The sequence below is a fragment of the Sylvia atricapilla genome, chromosome 6 (assembly GCF_009819655.1).
Source record: "Sylvia atricapilla isolate bSylAtr1 chromosome 6, bSylAtr1.pri, whole genome shotgun sequence".
Lineage (NCBI taxonomy): Eukaryota > Metazoa > Chordata > Aves > Passeriformes > Sylviidae > Sylvia > Sylvia atricapilla.
In genome coordinates, this window is record NC_089145.1 from 8608986 (window position 1) to 8632385 (window position 23400).

The following is a 23400-nucleotide window of genomic DNA, read 5'->3' on the forward strand; positions in this document are numbered from 1 at the left end:
GTGGCTTTGATAGAGGCTTGTTGTTGTGTGTCGGATTTCACAGCAAAATATGTTGATCAGGATTTGATTTGAAGAGAATAAAACACCCCTCCAGCTTTGCAAAATTGCATGCAGCAAAACATCACTTGTTTTCCTGCCCGTTGTCTTTTTTTAAATCATCAAGCCAAATAGAATTTCTTGCCCTGAGATTCCTTGGAAGCAAGACGCTTGGAGAAATTCAGATGCCTCAGCAATTGTCCAATATAAAGCAGCAATGCTAGGCTGAAGTACTTTTCACCTAAAGATAATGGATTTCACAGATTCAAGCATGTTATTTCAATTCCCTCAGCCTTGTTTATGGTGGTGAAGGATGCCAATCACTTAGGGAAGGCTGTACAAGCCCACCAAGGCATCCAGGGGCTGGGATTCCAGAGACTGTCTTCTGGATCACGTTGTGTCATTGCTCAGTCTCCTTTCCCTGGGTTGGGAGCAGTTTCCACCCAGGGTCTGGGGCTGGCCTCGGTGCCTGGCTGGCCCAGCTCCAGCTGCAGCCCAGCCTTGCCTCCCAGGTGCTCCGATGGTTTATGCTTGGCTGCTTTTCGGGACAGCCTCCCTCACCATCCCCTGTCCGAGAGCAAACCCAAACGCTGGGAAGGAAAAATGATTTTATCTGCACTCCGAGTCTGTTTTAAATACTGTGGGTTTTATGATTTCCATATGATTCTTGGGGATTTTAACATCAAAAGACCCAGATTATCCTAATTGGTGTAAGAGGTTGGAAAGGTTTTCTTCATGCTGGACTTAAATAGGGTTCCTGCTTGGATGCTTTTGCACTGGCTTAGTCCATTTGTGACATGAAAGCCAATTGCAGTTAAGTAGATTTCAGCTCCCTTTTTTTTTTTTTTTTTTTTTTTTTTTTTCTTAATAAACTGAAATAACCATACTGTTAAGTATTAAAATGCAGAAGCATCATGCATTTTTAAAGCTTCCAGAAATAGCCTACAACGCATTGCAGAAATTAGTGAAGCCATACATGTAATGAAAAACATTTGGTCATGGACTCTGGATCACTTAGCGGCTGATTTACTGCCTGTCCTGTGTTTTCCCTCCTCTTCATAAACTACCACTTACAGACTGCAGCAGCGAGGAAGCGAGGATTTCTTGGGAACTCTCTTTTTTCTTTTTTTTTTTTTTTTTTTTTTTTTTCTTTTTTTTTTTTTTTTTTTGAGGAGAGAGGAAAACCCCTTAGATGTAAAAAGGGCAGCAAATAGCTTTGCACAGGAATTGCTTCCCCCGTTGAGCAGGAGCCCACCCTTGCATGCCGAGGGCATTTTTCCTGCAGAGAAGGATCAGGGTGTGCAGCACACACATGGCTCAGCCTGGGCTGGTACCTGCTGGAGCTCAGCCCTCCCTGGGTGCCAGTGCTGAGGGATGTGCTGTGGCTGCCAAAACGTCCCTGGATCGGGACAAGGGCGAAACAGAGGGAGAAAGGTCCGGGTCTGCTGCATCTCTCCTTGTTTTGGCTCTGTGTGTTTGCACCTGGAATGATGGCTGGGTGCTCCTCACCCAAATGTCCTCTGTTAGTCGGATGTCCAGGCATAAATGTGCATTTGAGATGCCTGTTTGCTTCCTGGTGAGTTACTGGTTGAGCACTTAAGGTAAAACTGTGCTCTGCTGTTGCAGCAGTTGCTACGAGTCTCAAGACAGAGATTTTTTCCCCTTACCCCCTTTTTGCACTCTGCCACACTTGCTGAAGGCAGTTTCAGTAAACTGTGTTTAGCCTGCACACTACTGGCAACATCCTCTTGAAAAACTGGGCACCAGAACTTGTTTTGGGGCTGCAAAAAAATCTCTTTGTGGTTTTGGATAAAATCCCAAGCAAAAGAAAACCAACTAGGGGAAAAAAAAAAAGGGGGAGAAAAAAGGGGCATCTATGCACACAGGTCAGATTTTCAGCATTTAACTAAATACTTGCTTTGCCGTGCTGCAGCTTCTAAACTGTCTCTGTAAAACATTTACTTGTCTGGCTTTAATGGTACGCTTCGCTAAGTGTTTGCTTTGCACATGAAGCAAAGCCTTCCTTAAGACTGCAATGAAACCATTAGTTAGGTTTCATTTTCAAAACAGCAAAAGCCCAAATGAAGTTAAACATTCAATCATCAATCGAGAATTAAAATAATAGCAGAGTTTCTAATGTGGAGTTCTCAGTGGAAATCTTGAATACAATCTGCAATGCTCTCTGCAGGTTTTTAACTGGTTTTGGCTTCTGTGACCACAGGCCTGAGGTCACAGCAGTCTCCTGATGTGTCTAACAAGTGACAGTTTTTATTATCTACATAATTCTTGTTATTTTTATTTCTGATTTCAATCTCGTGGCATGTAGTTACTGGACTATTTCTGCAGTTATCTAGGTATTTACTTGCATATTTGAAACTTGCTTTTTCCTTCCTCCTCTTCACAGTAAAGTAAATCACTGAAAGGAAAAAACTACCAGATAGATAATTTATAGAACAGGAAAAAAACCCCCAATAATAATACTAAAAAAAATAGAATCCTGAAGACATTATGCAGCAACCATCTTCAAGAATGGAAAAAAGAATGAAGTGGAAAAGCAATTGGAATTTATGTGAAACTCTCAGAGGGCTCATAGACACAGATAACAATTCAGTGCTAAATGCCTGGAAAGAACATTTCCTAATTTTTGCCCAAAGAACTGTTGTTTGCAGAAGTTACAACATTAACATGGTGGGAGAAAGACTCTAGGAAGATGTGGAAGAAGATACAGCGATCCAGATACTCTGATTATTTTAATAGGAAAGGTTTTCACTTAATAGCAAAATACTCTGCACACAGTTTCAAGTGCCTGGGAAAGAAATCTTAAAGTTTTACTGTGAGACAGAAAAGACTGACACAATTTCAGCAGTCTGACTGAGCTTATAAAGCATGCCTGGGAAAGTCCCTCATGCAAATCATTCATAATCATGTTCGTCCAATTGTAAAAGCCAAACTCCCTGAAAATCAGAGCAACTTTGTTGGAATAGGATGTAGAAATTAAACCTTCTGTGCTTCACGACGAGTATGAAGTCACTGACAAGATCTGACACTTTCTGCCCTTTGCAAGATTAAACTCATATTTTCCAGCTGCGCGTGAATGTCTGCATGTATTTGTTCTTTCCTTTGTTTCCCATGAAATCAGACCCCGTATTAAAGAAAACTTCTGTGTGCTGCCAGGGCCGTGTGCCCCAGTAGTGATTTCCCAGGTAGGGTGAGGATGTGGAGTCCCCAGAACTGAGGCCATTCGCATGGGGCATTGTGTCTCTCTTGGGCTGCTTTTCAGAAGTGTCCTGTCGGCTGCAGAATTCACACTGGGATGAGGAGAAGCCGTGCAGGATCAGCTCTCCCTGCCTCACACCCCCAGTGACAGCCACCTCCTGGGCGGCTCCTCCATGGCAGATGCTGTGCAGCCCTTCAGGAGCTCCATCACCTGAGAGAGGAGGGAGAGGAGCCCAGGCTGCAAGCCAGGGTGCCCTTGCCCTGCTTGGAATACGCTGAAAGCCTGAGAAAGCCAGAGGGGAAGGGTTTTTGCCAGCTCCTGACTGATGTAGTGGAGGGTGCAGGGCAACAAGAAACCACTTGTGGCTTCCTTAATCTGCATCCCCCAGTGCTGCCGTGGAGCTCTGCTTTAGGGCTCTGGGGAGAAATCCCACCCAGCCCACAGCTGCTGGAGTGAAGGCTCTCTGCCTCTGGATCCCTCTGGGACTGCCACGAGGTGCTGTGGGTGTTACAGCAGAGGCAGCAGTCCCCTGAAAATCTACTTCATAATCACATTAAGTGTGGGAGATAGAAAGCACTCTTTTTGCCTTTGAGATTTCATCCTCTTTTTCTGGTGCTGATTTGCTGTGCAGACAACCTTGAACTCACCAGTGCTCACTCATTGCCTTCTCCCCTGGCCTGCTGGAATATCTGAAATAATCTGAAGAATGGAACAGAAGATTCAAGGGTGACTTAAGGATTTTTTTTCAAAATTTGCTATAAATTTCCTGTGGTAAAGGCTCAAACCATCCTCAAATCTTTTGCTTTTTACATCAGTTGTCTAGTCCTGATGCTGTCTGAGAGGAGAGACCTATAATTCAAATTATTATTCTGTTTTCCAAGAGTATTATACCTTTTTTCCCCGCCTCTGAATAATATCTGGGAAGGAGTGTTATCTGGACATGCAGCAGTCTACTCCTCAAATTTCTTCTCCTGATCCATGATGGTTTCTCTCAGGGAGAATCATCAGGATCCTCAAGAGACATCCAGAATTTCTGCAGCCCCTGTACATCATTCTTGTAGCCTGGCTGGGACAAAAGTCTTCCATCGAGGATTTTACTTATTAGGAAGGAGAAGTGTGAAATACAAAGTACTTTTCCTTGAATTACCTTCCTTTTCTTCTCACATTTCACGTGGCTGTGGCATAAAGAAGGTTGCAGAGTCTCTGTAAGACACAAAGGCTGTGTTTGACAAGACCAAATCCGAGAAGATTAATTGTCCAATTCTAAGTAAACTCTTAAATTTTTTGCAGTAGCAAAATGGTTTTCTCGCCCTTTTGTGCTGCGAAATGTATCCCGAATTTGTACTATTACTCCAGAACAATAGCTGGGCTCCCTGTTGAAGCTCCACAAGAAGAAGCCAGTGTGTGAGAGCCAACCCTGCACACAGACTGAGCCTGGGGAGCTGCTCAGTGTGTGTGGACACTGTGCTCCCCTCTGCCTGCATCTGCACCATGGGGAGCAAGGCCTCCTGGAGAGACCTGCCCAAGTTCCTGTGTTTGAGAATAGAGAACAACCAGGAAGAGTTTGGTTCTTGTGGCATCAGACCTTTGCTCCTGTTCTACAAGTTGTTTGTGAATTTACTAATGGGAACAAAATGATTTTTAAGCCCAGGACTCTTTGCTGATGCAGTCATCCCCACAGCGTGGTGCAATAAATAACCTTTCTTCTACATGGACGTGGCTGATAATCAGCAGCTTGCTAGGTACTTCTGTGTGCTTCCTAAAACAGCTGTGTGCCCTTGTGGGAATCCGAACTTTCCATGCCCATTTTCTGTCAGATCTGGGAAGTGGCGCCGTGATTCTGTACCTCGTGTTAGCAAATCCACTTCTTGTCCTGAGTGTGGGGCAGTGAGTCCCCTGTGGCACTGGGTGGCTTCAGTGGAACCTGTGATGCCTGGCCCCTCCTGCACTCCAGCGCTGCTTGTTGGTGAGCAAAGGCAGGCAGGAGGTTCTGCACAAGAGGTTCTGCATATGAGGTTCTCCATAAAATGTTCTCCACATGAGGTTCTCCACAAAATGTTCTCCACAAGAGGTTCTCCACAAGAGGTTCTGTTGCACAGGAGGTTCTGGACAAGGGGAGCTCCCAGGGTGTCCTCCCAGGGCCCCGGGAAGGGCTCACCAAGCTGCCAATTCTACATGACAGGCAGCAGAGCCAGAGTCCAAATCTTCTTGTGAAGCAGTAGGAAATGCAGCAGATGAAGTCTTGGGGTGACACGAGTCTCTCAGATCTAGAGCACAGCTGGTGGGTCTCTGGAACCCTTCAGTGTTGAGGAGTGGCCTCCGAGAGGGCTGAAAGCAAAAACATCCTGCTCAGGCCATCTCAGTGAGGGGAGAGCTGTGTTTGCCACCCAGGGCACAAGGTGCAACTATGCCCACCTTGCTCACTTGAGCCCACTCCTGATGGGGCCTCTGTACAGTATTATCTTATATCTTAACATTTGGGCTGTCCAGGGGAGCTGCTCCCCCACGTGCTGTCGGCTCAGCTCAGTCCCCAGGGCTTTCCTACAGCTGAGGGGTCCTCAAGTGTCCATCTGCACCTCAGTCCCACAGACCCTGGTGCTTCTGGTGTGGGTCTGCTACCACAGCAAGGGTTTCAAGATGTGTAAAACACATGAGGCTGCAGCTCCCTGGGGAATTGTCCTCAGGCAGACAAAATTTATCAGTTACGGCCTCAAAATCCTCTTTTTGTGGCGATCTATCAGGGTAACCTGTAGCTTTAATGACTTCACAGCTGGTTAATAGGAAGTTACACAGGCAGCTAATTTAAGGTGGACTCAGGAATGATATCTAAAATGTGAGGAAGGGCAAAGTGCCATCAGATTCATCTTCATTTTTCAAAGGACATGAAGTCCTTTGGTGACCAGATGTGGATGGAAATACGTGCTTCCCTGTTTGCTTCCTGCAAAATCTCCATAGAGGTGGTGGTCTGGGATCTCCTGGGAGCCGGTGATGTGTCCTGGGAATGGCCACTGTCACACAGTGTGTGACTGACCGCAATCTGCCTGCAGCCTGGGCTGGGGCACATGGCACAACGTGTAATTGTTTCTGTTTGGTTGTAAAGTGTTACCTGAGTTGAGTTTTCCTAAGGAAAAGCAGAGGGGCTGGCGATGTTTACCCTCCATCTGCCGCCATTCACGATTAGGCTGTGAACTCCTCAGAGCGAGAACTTGCTGCCCTTCTGTGCGCCCGCAGTGCCAAACACGCCGGGGTCTTGATATTAGCTGAAGTGCCATTAATAATAAATAGAGAGTAAAAGGAGAATGTGTAAACGCATTCAGACGTGTAGGGAGGCTTTTAGGTATAATTGTTATCGCTGCAAATCTCCGCGTGGTTGGCAGCTGGGCTGCCCTGCCAGTGCGGCGTCCCTGGAATTGCAGTCTGCACACTCCGCTGCTCCCTCCCTGGTGGGCAGTGTCCAAAAATCCCCACCGAGGAACCGGGGCACTCCTGAGCGAGGACAAGCCAGAGGGTTTCCTTCAGCCCCCTTTCTGAGAGACTTAGGAATGCCCAAGCTCATTAGGTGGGGATAAGGCTCAAGGTTAAGTAACTTTTCAGTAATTAATACATCAACACAGGGCTACGGTTCCATCCTTTGAATGCCTGGGAAACACTAGGAAAGGGGGACACAGCATCCAGCTCTCCTTCACGCCCCTGCTGCCCTGGAGAGGGGAAGGAGCTGAGGGCAGGCTCCCTCAGTTTTCATTATTATTTTACCCATTAACTTCATTCTGCTTGTCCTCGGTGTGTTCCCTTGTTCTCTGCCTCAGTCTGGTTTTCATTGTTTATTTGGATTGGTTTGCCTTTTGGATAATGGTTGCGCTACGAAGGTTTTCTGGTGCCAGTTTTAAAAGCAGCAACACCAGTTTTGAGAGGATTTGGGGCTTTATTTATGTAACTCAAGCAATTGCTGCTCATGGTGGTTAGTGCTGTAAATCCCAGAGGTGGGTAAATTTCATAGAAGGGAAGAGTTCCTGGTATGCTCTAGTGACTACTGATGGTGGAATCTAAGCTGAGAGTTTTTAAATTGTTCTTAATTTGAACCTCTAGTCTTCAAGTTGTTTCCCCTGCCCTCTGGTAAATTGTTCTCTTCAATTCTGGACATGGTATTCTTGTTCTGAGAGTTCTTTAATTTCACATTCCCATAAAATTTGTGTTTTAGTTTGGATCAGCTCCAGGAAGAGGGGGTAGGCACAGCTGTGAAACAGAAATAAATCAAGGTAGCAGAAAGGTGAGCAAGAGGGAAAAAGAAAATTGAAGAGTTTGTTACTGTAAATCCACATGGTTAGGAGACCCAGCCATCAAATTGCAGCTGCAGTGTCAGAAAATTTGAATTACATTCCATTTTAAGAAGAAAAGTGCATTAGTAAAACAGTGAGCAATACATCTTTCAAGCGCAGCAGAAATAAACCCACTTTTGAGCTCTGGCTCTAAATGTATTCATTGTAAAAGTAACACTCTTGTTGATCTAAAATCTCATACACTTATCTGCTGTCACATCTATCTGTGGTGCAGTGACATTGAGCCAGGAAATGCTGTTCAAAAAGTAATTCACATGTGAAAAATAAGTCCTTGGCTCTAGGTCGTAATGTTTCTCTACCAAGAGCCAAGCTTGCTTCCACTGTAATGTTCACTAGCATTTTTTTAATGCTTTCAAATAAAATTTAAAAAATGTCATTTGAGGAAACCAACGGCTACTCTGAGGAAGAAAGCCAAAATACTTTCTTTTCTCTGGGTCATTCGCTGGCTCATTCCCTTTCTGGGTCATTCTTTTTTTGCCTGGGTCACTCTTCCCTTCTTATTTGTATTCATTTAATATTAATAATAGCAAAATCAGTCAAATGAAATCTAATTGCCTAAGATTTAACTAGGAGTAAGGTTTGAGGGTACTAGACCACAATCTGACTGAGCTTCTCAATGAAGACGATGTGACAAATGGTAAAGCACAGAAAGGTTTAAAGAACCATATAGCATACCAATGGCTGAGCAGGAGAAGAACCAAGAGCACTCTAATGCTTTTCTTGAAGTGTTAGATTCACTAGAAACAACACTGAGTAGTTCAGGATTGATAGTCAGATCTCCCATTCTGACATCTGCTTATCCTGCAAGTCCAGAAATTGTTCTGGCTTAAAGAGAGGACTGCCCTGCAAGGACTGAAAAGCCTGCAGCCTGAAATTTAAAACGAAAAAAAGTGCAGGGTTTTAATGGTGTTTGGTGGTGGTGAATTAAATTGTGAAATTTGAAGTCTCAGCTGTCAACATGAAGCCACCTTAAACCTCTAATTCGAAACATACTGGAGAAACCATGCTACAGGTGCTCAGTTTTCACTACAATAAATGGAGTTAAAGGAACACTTGTGCATAGATTTTATGAAAAACAGAGGTAATTTTGAAGAGCTGGTGTGATTTAATGTAATTTAAACCTGTAAATAATTGAGTTGGTCTTTTTCTGAGCTTGACTAAACATTTCGAATATAAGTGTGTGCATGGATGAATATTAACTGTTCTTCCTAAACATATTTTGAAAGTAACTTTTGGATACTAAGTAATACTGTGTTAGAGGCATCCTGTTTATGCCAGAAATTTCAACTGTTGGCTGCTTTTAGCAAGGTATTTTTGACCACAGTGGGCAGAGACAACTTTTCTTTTGTCATTTGAAAACATTATTGGCATTTTGCTGTATATTCTCCTTTCCCTGGGGCACCTGTAGAATTGAACGTGCTTTCATGTTGCCACAAGGCTGTCTCCTTGGAAAGGCTCCTCTCTGCAAGGATTTGTGCTGGTGAAAATCCCCAGCACAGACATCCAGGTGGAGCTGGGTGAGCCCAGCTCTCCCTTCCCAAGACACAGCTCCAGCTGGGGAGCAGCAGCAGGGTGGCTCAGCAGGAGAAGACGTCCCAGAGTCTGCTAAACTCATGCAGATTCAGGGCAGGGTGATGGTCTCTGCCTCTCCAGAAGGCATCACAACTGAATGGGACACTCCTGAGAGGGGCAGCCAGGGCTGGAGGCAGAGCTGGGAATCAGGAGCAGGGAAGCCGTTCTTTAGGCAGGTGGTGATTGCCCAGGAAAATGTGAATGGTGAGAGCAGGGGAGGAAGGGATGCTGTGGCAGAAATGAGTGTGCTGTGAAATCGCTATTTCTGTTCAATTTGAGATTTTTTTAAAGTCCCGGAGAATTACCAGGATTAGTTCCTAGGCTTGTGCTTTTTGTTTGGGTTTTTTGATGTTCTGTTTTCTGCTGCCTGAGCCCAGCCATCTCTTCTATAGCTCCACTGGCGTCCAGTGAATTCACAGTTCTAATGGTTGCCAGCAAAGTTATTTTTGTGGAAGATTGACACCCCCTGAAGCAGGATTAAACTACCTTGAACAAGGAGTTGAAATCGACTGGAAATATAAGTCAGAGCTTAAGACAGAAATTGCTTCCTCAACAGGCAATAACTACAAGAGAAGTACAGAATAACTGCATAACTATTATATTGAGTTTTGAAAATGCTGTAGCCAGTTATTGCAGGTTTTACTTATGTGCAGCAATTAAAGGTTGCCATAGTTCGGGATTGTTTCAGGATCTCGGCAGGAAAGTGTTTTCTACTATTCCCTTGCAGAAGATGCAAGTCCCGCTATATAAAAGCATCCATGTTTCTCAGAGGAATCTTAGATGAGATGCAAGAAATAAGTTTTCTGTTATGGGCAAAGTGCAAGCCATAGATCTGTCATTATCTCTATGAAACAGTCATATGGACCTTGGTGAGCCAGTGCCTTCCCCACCTGTGGGAGGACAGGCGTTGGAAGCAAAAGTGAGATGGAAAAAAGGAGCTGTAGTGTAGAAGTGCTCTATTACCAATGCTCATTTCCTTGCAGAGAAAGGCTTCCTTTGTAATAGTCAGACGAACAGCTCAGACTTAAAATTTAATTTGGGGGGTAATTTGCCCATAACACTACTGCTAGCAGTTGGAAAACAAAATGAGTTTAAATACTTTTATTTGACAGCTACTGCATGTGCAAACAAAATAGTTGCTTTGGTTTTTCTGTGTACAAAAAGACCCACAGGTGGGTTTTCCAGTGCTGAGGTGTGTTGAAGACACGTTGTGACTGGCTGACATGGACCCCAAGTCCTATCTGATCTCACACGCTGGTTTCTGAAATATCTTTCTGCTTAGAATTAGTGAGAATAAGGCAAAAAAGTTGGGATTAAATCTCAGTCTTGAGGAGGGCTGTGGCACTGTGATTTCACCCCTTCAGTTTTTTTGTTGTTGTTGTTTGGTTGTTTGTTTTTGGTTTGGTTTTGTTTTGGTTTTGGGGGGGGGTTGGTGTGGGTGGTTGTTTTTTTTTTTTTTTTTTTTTTTTTTTTTTTTTTTTTTTTTTTTTTTTTTTTTCTCTTTTATGTCATGCAGTTCTGTGTCCCATCACAGCCTTTCCCAAAATGAGCCTCCCAGTACTATCACTCCTCTGTTTCCAGGCTCCTCCAGGGCTGATAGGCAGGGCCTTTTTGCAGCCAAAACAATTGCTAATGGAGATGTGAGGAGCTTCATTAAACTTGGAGTGATTATTCATATGTACAAAATGGCTCTGTGTTGTCAGAATCAGAGCCCGGGGCTGTAGCTCAAGTAGTAACACCAAAGCAGAATAAAATGGTTTTCTCCTGGTTTTGCCTGGTACAAAACCAGCACATTCACGTGAGCATGAGACATTCTCAGGCTCTGTGTAGCAGCTTCAGAGGGATAGAGCTCACAGTGTGTGTGCTTGGTAGAGTTTCTAAACTTGCAAAATGAATTTCAGTGGCAATTCAGCTCTTCCAGCAAATGTTTGAGAAAGTCTGTGTGTGTGTGTTTGCATTTACACAAAGGAGTGTTTGTATAACATCTGCAAAGCAGAGAACAAGTGGGCTTGAGGGATAAAAGGTGCCAGCACAGGACTCCAGGGGTGCCTTTGGCCAATTGGATGTTGCAGTTTATCCAAAATTTGATTTTCTCCTGCTCCATAAAAGAAGGGCCCTTCTTCAGCTTGGAATAGGGAAAGGGTTAATCTCGTGCCTGTTTCTTGTTTAAACAAATGCACCTGAGTAAATGAATGAACCTTTTACTTTACTGTGCCTTTTTTGGTACCTGTTTAACAGAATACTTAAATCATTATATAAAATACTTTTTATATAGGTGAAAGTTTTATGTTACATATGAACCAGTCAGATGTTGGACCACCCTTCAAATAGCATTGGTTTTCCCTTTCCTGACTGAACTTACATAAAGTTGTTCAAGCAGGTGGTTTTCTGTCCCTTTCCCTACCCTGCTCAGAGCTGTTAAGAGTGAACACTCATGTTTTTGCAGCCATTGTGGAAAAAAACCTTTCATCCTGAAAACAAATTATTAAAAAAAAAGAAGGAAGAAAGGAGAGAAATCTAAAGCTGGAGTACAAAACCAGCTAGTCAAATGCCAGAAACAGACCAAGAGAGCTATGAATGTGAAGGATTCCATCTGGTTTTGCAAATGTTTGTGTGACATGGGAACTCCAATAAAACTAGTGAGGCTCAGGGAGTCGGGGGAAAAAGTTTGGTTTTAGAGCTACATCTAGACAGAACGACTTGCTGCCAAGTCCATCATTTGTGTGAGCACTGGATCATATGTGGTCCCTACAGGAAGCTTGTAACACACCAGAGATCAAGGATGTACCTCATTCTGGTATTTGCAACACTTGGTAGGTGGTATTAATAGTTCCAGTTTGGCTTTTGGGGTACAAAATGAAAATAATTGCTCAGTGCTCCTGTGGGAAGGCAGTTACAGCAAACTACAAAGAAGAGATCCTCTGTTTGCCTATGTGAAAGCCATTTACTGCATTTGCATCATTCACCTACTCCCAGGGAGATGGGACGGATGGGAAAAGCACCAGCAGATGCAGAGGATGGATAGTTCCAATGGTACTGAGTGTGTTTGTGCCTGGATTCATGGCTGGACCCCAAAGCTATGTGTATGGAGAGGTGGACAGCACTGGAGCTGAAAGAGGGACAGTGCCTCTCTTCTTCGGGCTTTATGCTGTAACTGGTAATTTGTGGAGTCACTGGGAAGGCACAGAGCCTCTGCACACTGAACCCTGCCTCAGCCTCCACAGGGTGACTGAGCTTAAGGCCTTCAAGAAATAGATTTATTGCACATAAACAAGAACTGCACCTATGTGATTGCCCTTGACAGTCACACATACTAGTTTTTATCTCCTGCTCACGTGTGCTGGCAGCAGAATGGGTTACAGTGACCTGCCAAACACACACTCCATGAACATGCCCCAAGCAAAACAGTGGCTGCAGACCTTGCCCTAAGGGACCTTCTGTGACCTCTATGTAGGGATCTTGGGGCTGGGAATGTTTCTTACAGACCATTTTTCAGTGCCAAGGTGTAGGAGAAGGGAATACAGGTGACCTTGCTGCTGAGAAGTAACAGCTGTGTTAATTATGCAATACAGCCTCGTCCCTGATGGGTCACAGCTATATCCAATAAAGATAAGTGTGGTAAAAGGGAGTGGGTGAGCTGGTGAAGAGGATCATGAAGGAGGAGGAGTCTTGAGGAAGAGGGAACCAGAGGATCATGGAGAAGAAGAATCCTGGGGAGAGAGAATCACTGCTGTGAGATCAGTGTGGGGCTGCAGTCACACTCTAGCCAGGTAAAAGCCTGCAGTCAGAGGCTGAAAGGGAAACTCCAGTAGGAGCTTGCTGCAGGCAGAGTCAGGGAATGGTTGGAGTCAGGATGGCTGAGCTGTAAAGAGGAACAAACTAGGACCTTTTTAATGCTGTGATAAACAGGAGTCTGTGTCTTGGCTCACTTCTGCCCTCTTAACAAGACCAAAGGACAGTCCTTGTGCCAGCCCAAGCTATTTAGCTTGCTCTGGGAGCAAAGTCCCCTGCCCCAAATGGACAGAACCACCTCGGCCACAGACCATTCTTCTCAAAGCTGAATAACTGGCCAACAAGTGAAATATTAGTAATCCCCACTGCACAGTCTAGCAGCTTTTGCCATGAAGAAGTCCCAGCTGGAGCACAGCTAGGCTGAGCAGGGCATGGCACTGCACTGGCAGTGGATGTTGCTGCTCTTGAGCTGGCCCCACTGGGTGACAAGGGTTGCAAAGTCAGTGCCTGCTGCACAGCACAGCAATTGGGTTAGTGCAGGAAGAACGGCTTCTCCTTCCCAGAACTTCTGAATGTTTTATCCTTTCCTTTGCTTCATGTTGGCAATTAGCAGAAGCAAGCCAGACATGGTGCTGCTCACTATTCTTCATTCCACTGAGCGCCAAGTCATGCTCAGAATAATCTTTGTTGGTCATCACCACATCACGGTGTTGGAGCTGGGGTAAATCCCAGGAACACCCTTCTGAAACCAGCTGGGTGTAAATGAGCACTAGCACCTAGGATGAGTGTGGCTGCTCCAGCATCACACGGGGAAGGAGCTGTATCTGGAGCAGCTGTGACAGTAATGAGATAGGGATTCACCAGGGGTATGCTGGGATTCGCCTCCCTGGTGATTGTGTGGTAATCAGCACAGACCATGGACCACGAGGGATGTGCAGCCATGTAGAAAGCCCTTTGGCATGCTGGTCACTAGCCTGATAACACATGGTTTGAGGCTGGAGCTGCCTGCAGAAGGCATCCTGGTGATGCAGCACAAAACCTCCTGAGCCTTGTGAGTGAGGTGTATGCACAGTCAGAATCCAGTCATTTCCCCATTGAGAAGATGAACCATTTTATTAATGGTATGAAATTAAAACTAATGGACCAGAAAACTGGGTTGGAGCTAATGACTCAACATCCTTATGACAATAATCATATCTATCAACAAAAGCAGCCTTTGGAAAAATAAATAAATGAAGCTCAGAGTGGTACCAAATAGAGTTTTCACTTGCATAAAGAGTGCAGAGATGAAAGCTGTTTCCTAAAGGAAGAATTCCCATGTATTAGCATCAAACCACTCTTTGCTGAAGAAACAGAGCAATCTGTTTCTATAAGAAAAAAAAAAAAAGAGCAATTCAAGGAGCATGCATTGTTTCTCTTTTTAAATAGTTGCTATAACTCTAATTTCACATTAAGGCCTATATGCTGCCTACGCTTGCTGATCTAAGTCACCCTTTGTTCAGTAAGTTTCCTCACAGTTTGTGAAAATACGCCTGTAAATCTTCTCAGATGAGCAGGCTGTCGACTTCTGTTGGAAGAAAACCATCACTTTACTGATATTAAGTTATACATTTTTGGTCTTTTACACACTGGCATGGCACTGTCTTCCTACTACTTTTGTTTGTACCGAGTGTGGTAGTTGACGAGAAAGAAGTGCATCCAAATTCCCTGCATAATGCACTCACCTCAGGGAAAAAACATCATGTGCCTTTCACAGGTGCTCTGTGGCTGTAGTTGAACTGATCATGTTACTCCTGCACAGATCCCAAAGACAAATCTGAAACAGGTAGCTGGCAGTTAATAAATAGCTTGAATGCCAAACAAGAAATGGTAAGTTCAGTCTTAGGATGGCAAAGCTAGTTTATATGAATGATAGCAAGGACATGGAAGCACCATTGCATGCAAGTATTTGATCACCAGAAAAGCAAGGCATCAGAATTTCTTCCTGAAGTGTTCTCACAGTCAGAGAAAACCTCTTTTTTTTTTTTTAAATTTCAGTGGCAAATGCGAATGGCTGAATTAGTCTGACTGAGTTTTGAAGGAATACTTTATCCTAGAAATGAGCTGCTTCTGTGTCCTGTGCTCTTTCTTCTTAGAGGGAATAATTGCTGATAAGTGGAACTTGTAACAAAAATACAATATAAAGTCATTTTAATCTAATGATTTCACCATTGGATGCTCTGTAAATTATTTACATTTTTATTCTTTGTACTGTGCTGTATCCATTCCTCATAAAAAGAAATTATATATAAAGTGGCTTGAATAGATAAAGTGGTTTCCTGAAAGTAATGCCATTTGAACTCCTTAGAGAATCAGAAAAATCCATACACAGTTACACATCACAGCTACAAGACCCACTGCGAATTTGTTTGTAAATATAAAAGTAATTTTTTTGCGTGCTTTACTTGCATAAAGACTGCAAAGATACTTTCACTGGCAAAGGAGAAAGATAAAATCCTAGAGAAAATCAGGCTCCCCACCAATTCCACATTTACTTTAATGAGTGCAGAAGGAGCTTGAGAAATCTGGATGCGATGGGGAGGGTCAGGCAGCTCGGCAGATGTGTGGTAGAATGGGGTGTCTGGGGATGAGGCAGCCTCGTTTCCCAAAGCTCCCATGGACAGCAGCAGTAGGAGATGGAGCCTTCTCCTCCCAAGCCTGCTCTTCTTCCCACCCTGGCTGCCTTGACAGGCTGCCTCACAGGTGGCTGTAGCCTGTGGTGTTCCTGCAGCAGTGTCCAGCAGCTGTGCAGGGCAAAGAAACTCCTCAGGCATCTGCCAGAGGAAGCCTGGTTGTGCCTGGATTTCTGCCCTGCAGCTGACAAAGCTGTCTGGTCCCTGGGACGTCTGGGAAGCCTTTCAGGCAGCTGGATTCCCCCGTGCCTAGCCAAGGGTGTGCTCCCACTGCAGGCTTCCTTCTGTTGGGACCTTTTACTGCTCGGTCTCTTGGCATCGTTTGGTTCATGCCTCTGCCCCACAGAGTGTGAGCTGGTTCCTGAGAAATGCTTGTGTTATCTGCTGGGAACAACCTCTGTGCCCCAGCGGCTCCCCAGTGCCCCCAGGAGCTCATCACTTGTGATGTGGGGTCAGGACAATCCCTCAAATGCCCAAACTGTGGTTTCCTTGCTGCAGCTCAAGTTCTTCGCTTTGTATCCTATCCCTGGTAGGAATGGCCAAGAGCTGCTTCTCTGCTTTGCTCTTACCTTTTCCTTATTTGAAAGTGGTTATCTTCTCACATCAGTTCTTCTCTAAATTTAAACAAACCCAATTCCTTTCCTGGTAGGTCATGTTTTCTAGATCTGATAATTTTCTTCCTCTGGATCCTCTCCAGAGTTTTGGCGCTCCAGCTGTGGATTTGAAATGCTGAACAAAGCAGAAGGCAAATCCCATGGGCCTGCAACTTTTCCAGCCTTCAGAGAAAATCTGCCATCTGCAAAATTTAGAATTAGTTGGTTTGTACTCATCTACTCATTGCCATCTTAATGTTTATAGAAAGCTTGTTGGATTCCTCGTTCCATTGTTTTTACATAACTGAGGCTAAGTTGAGGGTGTTCATGAACTAAAAATATAATGTGTTCTTAAAAGTGTAATTTACCCCTTCAACACTCGAAATCTCTACCTCAAGAATTTAGATTTTTGTCTAAAAGACATGTTTTAGAAATATTGGTGAGGCTGTAAGAATGATTTGGTAGCAGTCTGCATCTATTCATGGTGAGAAGATGACTGTGGATAACAACACTGGTGTTCAGTCTCAGAAGTACCTGCACTTGATCCCCTCTGAGCAGACACAATTTAGAAGACTTGGGAGGCTTCATGGGCTTTTTCCTCAGACAGCTCTCGGAATCAAGGCGTGTTTTTGGTCCTTTTGTGTTCCTGCTCCAATATCTGCAGAGCATTAATCCTTTGCCAGGGGTTGTTTGATAGCACAGAGAAGGCACCATTTGGCACCAGTACACTGAAATTCAAGGAAGTAAATTAATCAGAGAAAATGGTTTCACTGTTGGAAGACACTGTAAAACGAGACCCAGCTCTGGTAACTTTTGAAAGACAGTGTTTCTGTGTTAGTTCCTTGTGCAAACATTGAAGATTATGAAACAAATCAAGGCCATGGATCTGCGCTTTTCGTACACTCCTGTGAGGAGCCACTGATCTCACTTGTTGGTCTGTGAGCAGCAGCTTTCTGGGCAAGTCCAGGTTTGCATTGCTCATAAAGTGAAAGGCATAAGAGAATGTTTTGTGTAGGTAAAGAAACCATTCCCTTGATAAGAAGTTGCAGGCTATCATTTGGTTTGAGTTAAACACATTGGTTTGATTTGCTCTGACAACAGTTTGCCTTCTCTGAGATTTTAAAGTGATTTTTCAGCTTGCTGTAATGAGTGAACATAATGACAGTAAGCCATGTCTTGTAGCTCACCAAGCTGTCTTGAATGGCCTGGCTATAAGATAAAGCATGTTTATGAAATCCTCTGTTGCCCCTAATGATTTCTGTGTTCCTAATCCTGACATTGCGCTGTTTGACCAGGGGGACATACCTCCATCACGCAGAGAAAAAGTGTCTTAATGACTGCATGAGTAAAACAGATATATTTAGAACTGACTTAACTGCACAGAGTAGAAAGCAACTGCAAGACAGATGCATTTAGTTTGCAGCTAAAAGAGTTTTGTGCACAGGGGAAGCTGTCTTGAAATGTGTAAGGCTCTGGTGATAAAAGGAAAAACTCTGAAGACAGACCACCTAAACTGCACCAATGTGCTTTAAGCACTCATAGAATGTACAAAAAGGTGAGCTAAAATCTTTTGAGTTTGTTTTATTTTGTTTTTGTGGTTGTTTTTTTATTGTTGCTCTATTTTTTTGTTGGTTTGGGGCTTTTTTTGTTGTTGTTCTTGATTAGTTGATTTTCTAGGTAGTGTTGATCTATTTTAATTTTGTTAACAGAAAGTGCAAGCAGGGAATTGGTGCTCTTAAAGTCAACCTGATAAAAAGCAAATACAGAATTCTTCAAGTTGATCTGTCATGTGTACAAGCTCTGATTTTGGCCAGGGGAGGTGAGGCTAATTGGACCCCAGGAGCTTAGCTCTTCCTCTGCTGAAAACTGGCATTGCAAGATTTGGAGTTTGCTGATATAAAGTAGGCTCACTTTTTAAAGTTTTTTATCAATTTAAATTGGATTGTAAATCCTCTTTTTTCACACGACATTTATAGCTCATTAGAAATGTGCAAAAAAGCTCATCTGTTGACAGCTTGTGTTATTTTCGATAACCATGTCGAACTCCAGCATAACAGGTCTGAAATTTTTCATCACAGTTGAGTCCTTAGAATTCAGGCTAAGGAGCTGGAATTGCCTTTTGATACAGAGAGCTGAGCTGGCAATGATTAACTGGGTTAGCTCACTCTTTTCCTGAAGTAAGAGGGAGCCATGTAGCAGTTGTAATACAAGGTTTTTTCCTCCTTGGCCCTCTGGCTTGATCTGCAGTGTCAGCATCCACTGAAATGGAAATCACTGCAAATAACCTTTAATACCAGAGGTGTTCTTCCAGCAGGCTGCTCCACGCCCCTATTTTACAGATGTTCTGCAAGGAACACTTGGTTATCTTCCATTTTAGAGGCTGGAATAGTAGCTATGAGTGCCTCAAGATGCTATCCAAGTAGGTAAAGAGGAATGGGAAGGGAGATAGCGCATTTGTGAAAATCCACCAGTAAACACAACGCAAGATATAACATGACTATCAGGCAACATTAATTACTTTAGGGCCTCACTGTGTTCCTCGTGCATTTTAATTATTAGTTCAGCATAATGTGATAACAAGGGCTGGTTTATAAGATGATGATAGGACTTGAGGCTGTGAGTGTGGCAGGTTTTGGAAGCAGAGGGTGGTTGAGCTGAGCAGAAGCTGCCCGTGGTTGGGCTGTGCGTTACAAGGCAGGGGCTCGGGAAGGATTTCCTGCCACAGTCACCTCTGGAAAACAGAGCCAGTGATGTGTCCTGCTGAGATATTCCTCATGGTTCGGTCATGTGAGGCCAATAAATCCTCCAGCAACCATTTTCCCCTGCACAACTGCCATAAAACTGGCCCCTCCCCCTAATTATCCCTATCAACATTCAATTACCTCTCATTTACCAAAGATTCCTCTTCTTTGTGAAGGCTTAAGTGGACTTGATATTGTTTTTGTCGGTAGTTTCCCAGTATCCCTGTGCTCGTGCTAAATATTACATGCAAGATTCAACTCGTCCAGGGGTTGAATCAATCCTTCAGCCTTCTGAGGATTGTGAAGGATGGGGTTGCGCTATTTTACCAAGGTTTGCATCTCTCTTTGTGTGATGACGACTTTAAAAATGTTGTGCGCCTCGGATTTCCCCAACAGTAAGTGGTGCATTTGGCCGGAGTTCTCACCCACTGACATGGCGTGTGGTTCCCTGTGAATCCATCTGCTCCCTTATTATCAGTTATTAAAAGGCGTTTGAGACAGTGATTAGCCTGCCTGTTACGGGTGGGGAAGGCACTGACATTTTCCTAAGCTGTGCTGAAATGTTCAAACCAATGCGAAGTCAAGAAATGCCTCTCTGCAGAAACAGGCAGGCGAGCAGGGAAAATCCGAGTTCACGGGAGCCTGTGTCATGCGTACCGAGCCCTCTGAGCTCCTGTTAGAGCCCGGAGAAGTGAAATACACCGTGCTTTGGATGTCAAACTGGTAATGTTGGTTTGTGAGGCTGAGCCTGCTCCCCGTTCCCCCCCACTGAAACTCTGGGTTTTTTTGCAAGACACCGTGGCCTCCGAGGGACCGGACCGTCAGGTTTTGGTTATCTCCAGCGATTGCTGGCTGGGGAGCTCGGGTGAGGGCTGCTGTAAATATTTCCTCTTGCAGGCAGTTCTCCAGCCTGAAGGTGTTTAGTCGTTGGTGTCGTGGTCTTCCATGGACACTCTCGCCTTCTTTTCTCCGTGGGCTAAATGCTGTTCTGCTGCTTTTCACCTGTGCTTTGATCATGTCCTGGGACCCCAGCGAGAGGCAGGAGGACAGAGCTCTGCACTTTCTTCTGCCTCAGCAGAATAAAAATCTTATCGTGTGGGGGTTTTGAGTGTTTAGCCAAGAAACTGGATTTTTAACTGTGTTTGCAGCTCGTGTGTGCATGTTTGAACACTCCCATCCACTTAGATCAGTTAGAGCCACCAAACTTCTTCTTTTTTTTCAAAATAAAACTGCATTATGCCTAGACATGTTGAGCCAAAATCTGTTACTGGTGTTATTTCACTGACTTCCCGAAGAATTACACCAGAGGTGAACGTGGTCTGGTAGAGCAGCTTTTTTGCCTGGAGCAAGTCTTTACAGCAGAGTTGTATTTCTCTCAAAAATATAAAAGGAACACTGACAGATCTGCAGCTCTGCTGGTGTGAGCAGGTGCAGCTATATTAAATTATTTCTTATTAAATTGATTCAGCAACTTGAAGCTTGTAATTTTTGTTCTGCTATGGTTCTGTGACAGAGACCTTTTAAATCAGGCAAAGCATATATCTTCTCTTGTAATTCCTTGCTCTGGTATTATCATTTTAAGGATTTCTTTTTGTATGTAGCTTGGGTTCTGATTGTATTATTTATTTGGGTAACATCTGAAAATTACAGCCTTTTCCAGTTAATTACATTGAGCTGTGACATCGCTGGTATAATTCCATTTAATCCACTGACATCCGGATGAATGTGAACAGTAGTTTTTTGCTTTTGTTTTTAGGTTCAAATGGTTTTAGGCTCTGGTGGTCACTGTGACATAAATTGGTGTGCTTCCCTTGCAGCCAGTGGCAGTACACTGATCTCCCCCTGCCTGAGGATCTGGCTTGTTTTTTTCAGGGTGCTAGTCTTCAGCCAGATGCAATGTGGCTGGAGAGTTTTGACTATTGGTGAAAAATAATCTGATTCTCTATGCCCTCATGTAACTGCACACAGAAAATGTAGTAGAGTTCCCCTTCTGACAGCCTTATTGCTCCACCTCTGCTCCTTTGAGGCAGAATGGTTAGGAATTTTTCACTTTTCCCGGGTGCACCCCTTGCTGGCGTTACTGCTCAGCTGCTGTTCCCTTAGCATCAGAAGTAGGCAGAAATGTTAGCCTAGAGTTCCACGCCTTTAACGCCTTTTGGGGTTGGCTGTTTGTGTTGCAGGTTCATTCCCTTGAAGACTCCAGGCTTCGGCTTGGAGACCCCAGCCATCACCATTGAGCCCAGCAGCTGGAGCGGCAGCGAGAGTCCTGCCGAGGACATTGAAAGAATGAGCGATTCTGCAGATAAACCTATTGACAACGATGCAGAAGGTGTCTGGAGCCCTGACATTGAACAGAGCTTTCAGGAGGCTCTAGCTATCTATCCACCGTGTGGGAGGAGGAAAATCATCTTATCAGATGAAGGCAAAATGTATGGTAAGTGGTACACATTTAGCCTTTGGAAAGAATTGTTCCAACACGAGAACTGTGAAAGCCCAGCTTGTTTCTACCCAGTGTTCCTGGTTCTGATTTTGCTGCTTTTGGAGTAAATAGTGAAGAAATCTGTGATGCTGAGAGAGCTCAGCTGAGCTGATATGATGGTCAGGACTGTCCAAACCAGTTCCTTCTCTGCTGGCACTAGGAAAGCGATACTGATACAGAATTGTCTTATTAGTTACCTTATATAGTGGCCTTTGTAAGTTCTGTGCTGTGACTGAATGTGAATATTTAAAGGAAGCATTTAAATGCGGCCAAAAAACCCCACATTTTAAAAAAATTGGGCATTTTTTCTTTATTTTTCACTGATTAGTGAGGACAGGGAAATGGGAAGTGCAGTCTGCGTGGTGGTGTGGCAGATCACGCAATACTGAACTGCAAAGTGATAAAGTCTTTGTTGCATTCAGGAGCCTCTCCATGAAAAAGAGGCAAGTTAGGCGTGCTTTTGTGTCTTTTCTTTTTTTCCTCACTATTTTTTCCCCCCCTTCCCTGAGTGTGACCTGCTCTCAGTCAGATGCCAACATCCCGTAAATACACGCTGCTCCTCCGCCGGGGGATGCTGACTGCTCCATGTGCTCCTCTTTTACTCCGTTCCTTTCTCTTTTCCATTCTCCAAACTCCTCCTTGGGGCCGGCAGAGCCCTTGCCTGTGTCCCCGGGGATGGAGTGGCAGTGCCCCAGGGGGATGGAGTGGCAGTGCCCCAGGGGGATGGAGTGGCAGTGCCCCAGGGGATGGAGTGGCAGTGCCCCAGGGGGATGGGGTGGCAGTGCCCCGGGGGATGGAGTGGCAGTGCCCCAGGGGATGGAGTGGCAGTGCCCCAGGGGGATGGGGTGGCAGTGCCCCGGGGGATGGAGTGGCAGTGCCCCAGGGGATGGAGTGGCAGTGCCCCAGGGATGGGTGGCAGTGCCCCGGGGGATGGAGTGGCAGTGCCCCAGGGGGATGGGGTGGCCGTGTCCCCGGGGATGGGGTAGCAGTGCCCCAGGGGATGGGGTGGCAGTGCCCCAGGGGGATGGAGTGGCAGTGCCCCAGGGGGATGGAGTGGCAGTGCCCCAGGGGGATGGAGTGGCAGTGCCCCAGGGGGATGGAGTGGCAGTGCCCATGGGGATGGAGTGGCAGTGCCCCGAGATGGATGGCAGTGCCAGGGGGTGGGTGGCAGTGCCCCAGGGATGGGGTGGCCGTGCCCGGGGATGGGGTGGCCGTGCCCGGGGATGGGGTGGCCGTGCCCCAGGGGATGGGGTGGCCGTGCCCCAGGGGATGGGGTGGCCGTGCCCCAGGGATGGGTGGCAGTGCCCCAGGGGATGGGGTGGCAGTGCCCCAGGGGGATGGAGTGGCAGTGCCCCAGGGGGATGGAGTGGCAGTGCCCCAGGGATTGGTGGCCGTGCCCGGGGATTGGTGGCCGTGCCCCGAGGATGCTCCCCCGTCCATCACAGCTACCTGGCGGGGCAGAGGGGCCCGGCCCCGAGCAGATGGTGCCGCAGCTGCCACCAGCTGTGCCCCGCCCGAGGTCACGGGCACTGCCGGGTGACCCGCTCCCTCCGCAGCTGCCGTGTCACCCCCGCGGCCACACCGAGCGTCCTGTCCGGGGAAAAAAAAAAAAAAGCTCGGGATGAAGCATCTCAGCTGCCCTGGGCAGAAAGTTCCCGGGCCGGGTTTCCTGCCTGGGTGTTTGCTTTTCCCCCCTCCTCCTCCTCCCGCACGCCCCTTCGCCCCCTGCCCAAGGGGATTTAATCTCTCCTGTCCTCTCCTGCTCGCCCCTTTCCGCCCGTGTTGATTGCTTTTCGGTGCTGCTATTCTCCTTTGGTAAAGGACAGACGATTTGCCTAATTAGGAGGTTTTGCTCCTTCTAGCAGTATGTAAGCATGTATATACAAACAGGCTTATTGTGTATTTATGCTCTAAAGCCTTACTTAGGCTTGAACGGCCCATCAGCCAAAATGAGGGTGGCTGCACTTTTTATTTTTTATTCAGGATCCCTACAAGCGCACTAGTCACCCCTGAAATCTGCT

General features: G+C 45.5%; 1 protein-coding gene across 4 annotated transcripts in view; it reads left to right on the forward strand.

Annotated features, from left to right (window-relative positions):
* TEAD1 (TEA domain transcription factor 1) overlaps positions 1-23400 on the forward strand; it is a 153229-nt gene that overhangs the window by 31502 nt on the left and 98327 nt on the right. For 2 of the 4 annotated variants that reach the window (XM_066320591.1, XM_066320589.1), the window contains exons 1-2: positions 19114-19295; positions 21081-21334. In XM_066320591.1, the coding sequence (XP_066176688.1) occupies positions 21187-21334 (148 nt within the window). In that variant the 5' untranslated portion in view covers positions 19114-19295; positions 21081-21186. Of the gene's footprint in view, positions 1-19113; positions 19296-21080; positions 21335-23400 lie in introns of those variants that run through there. The other 2 variants (XM_066320590.1, XM_066320592.1) reach the window with 2 other exon arrangements.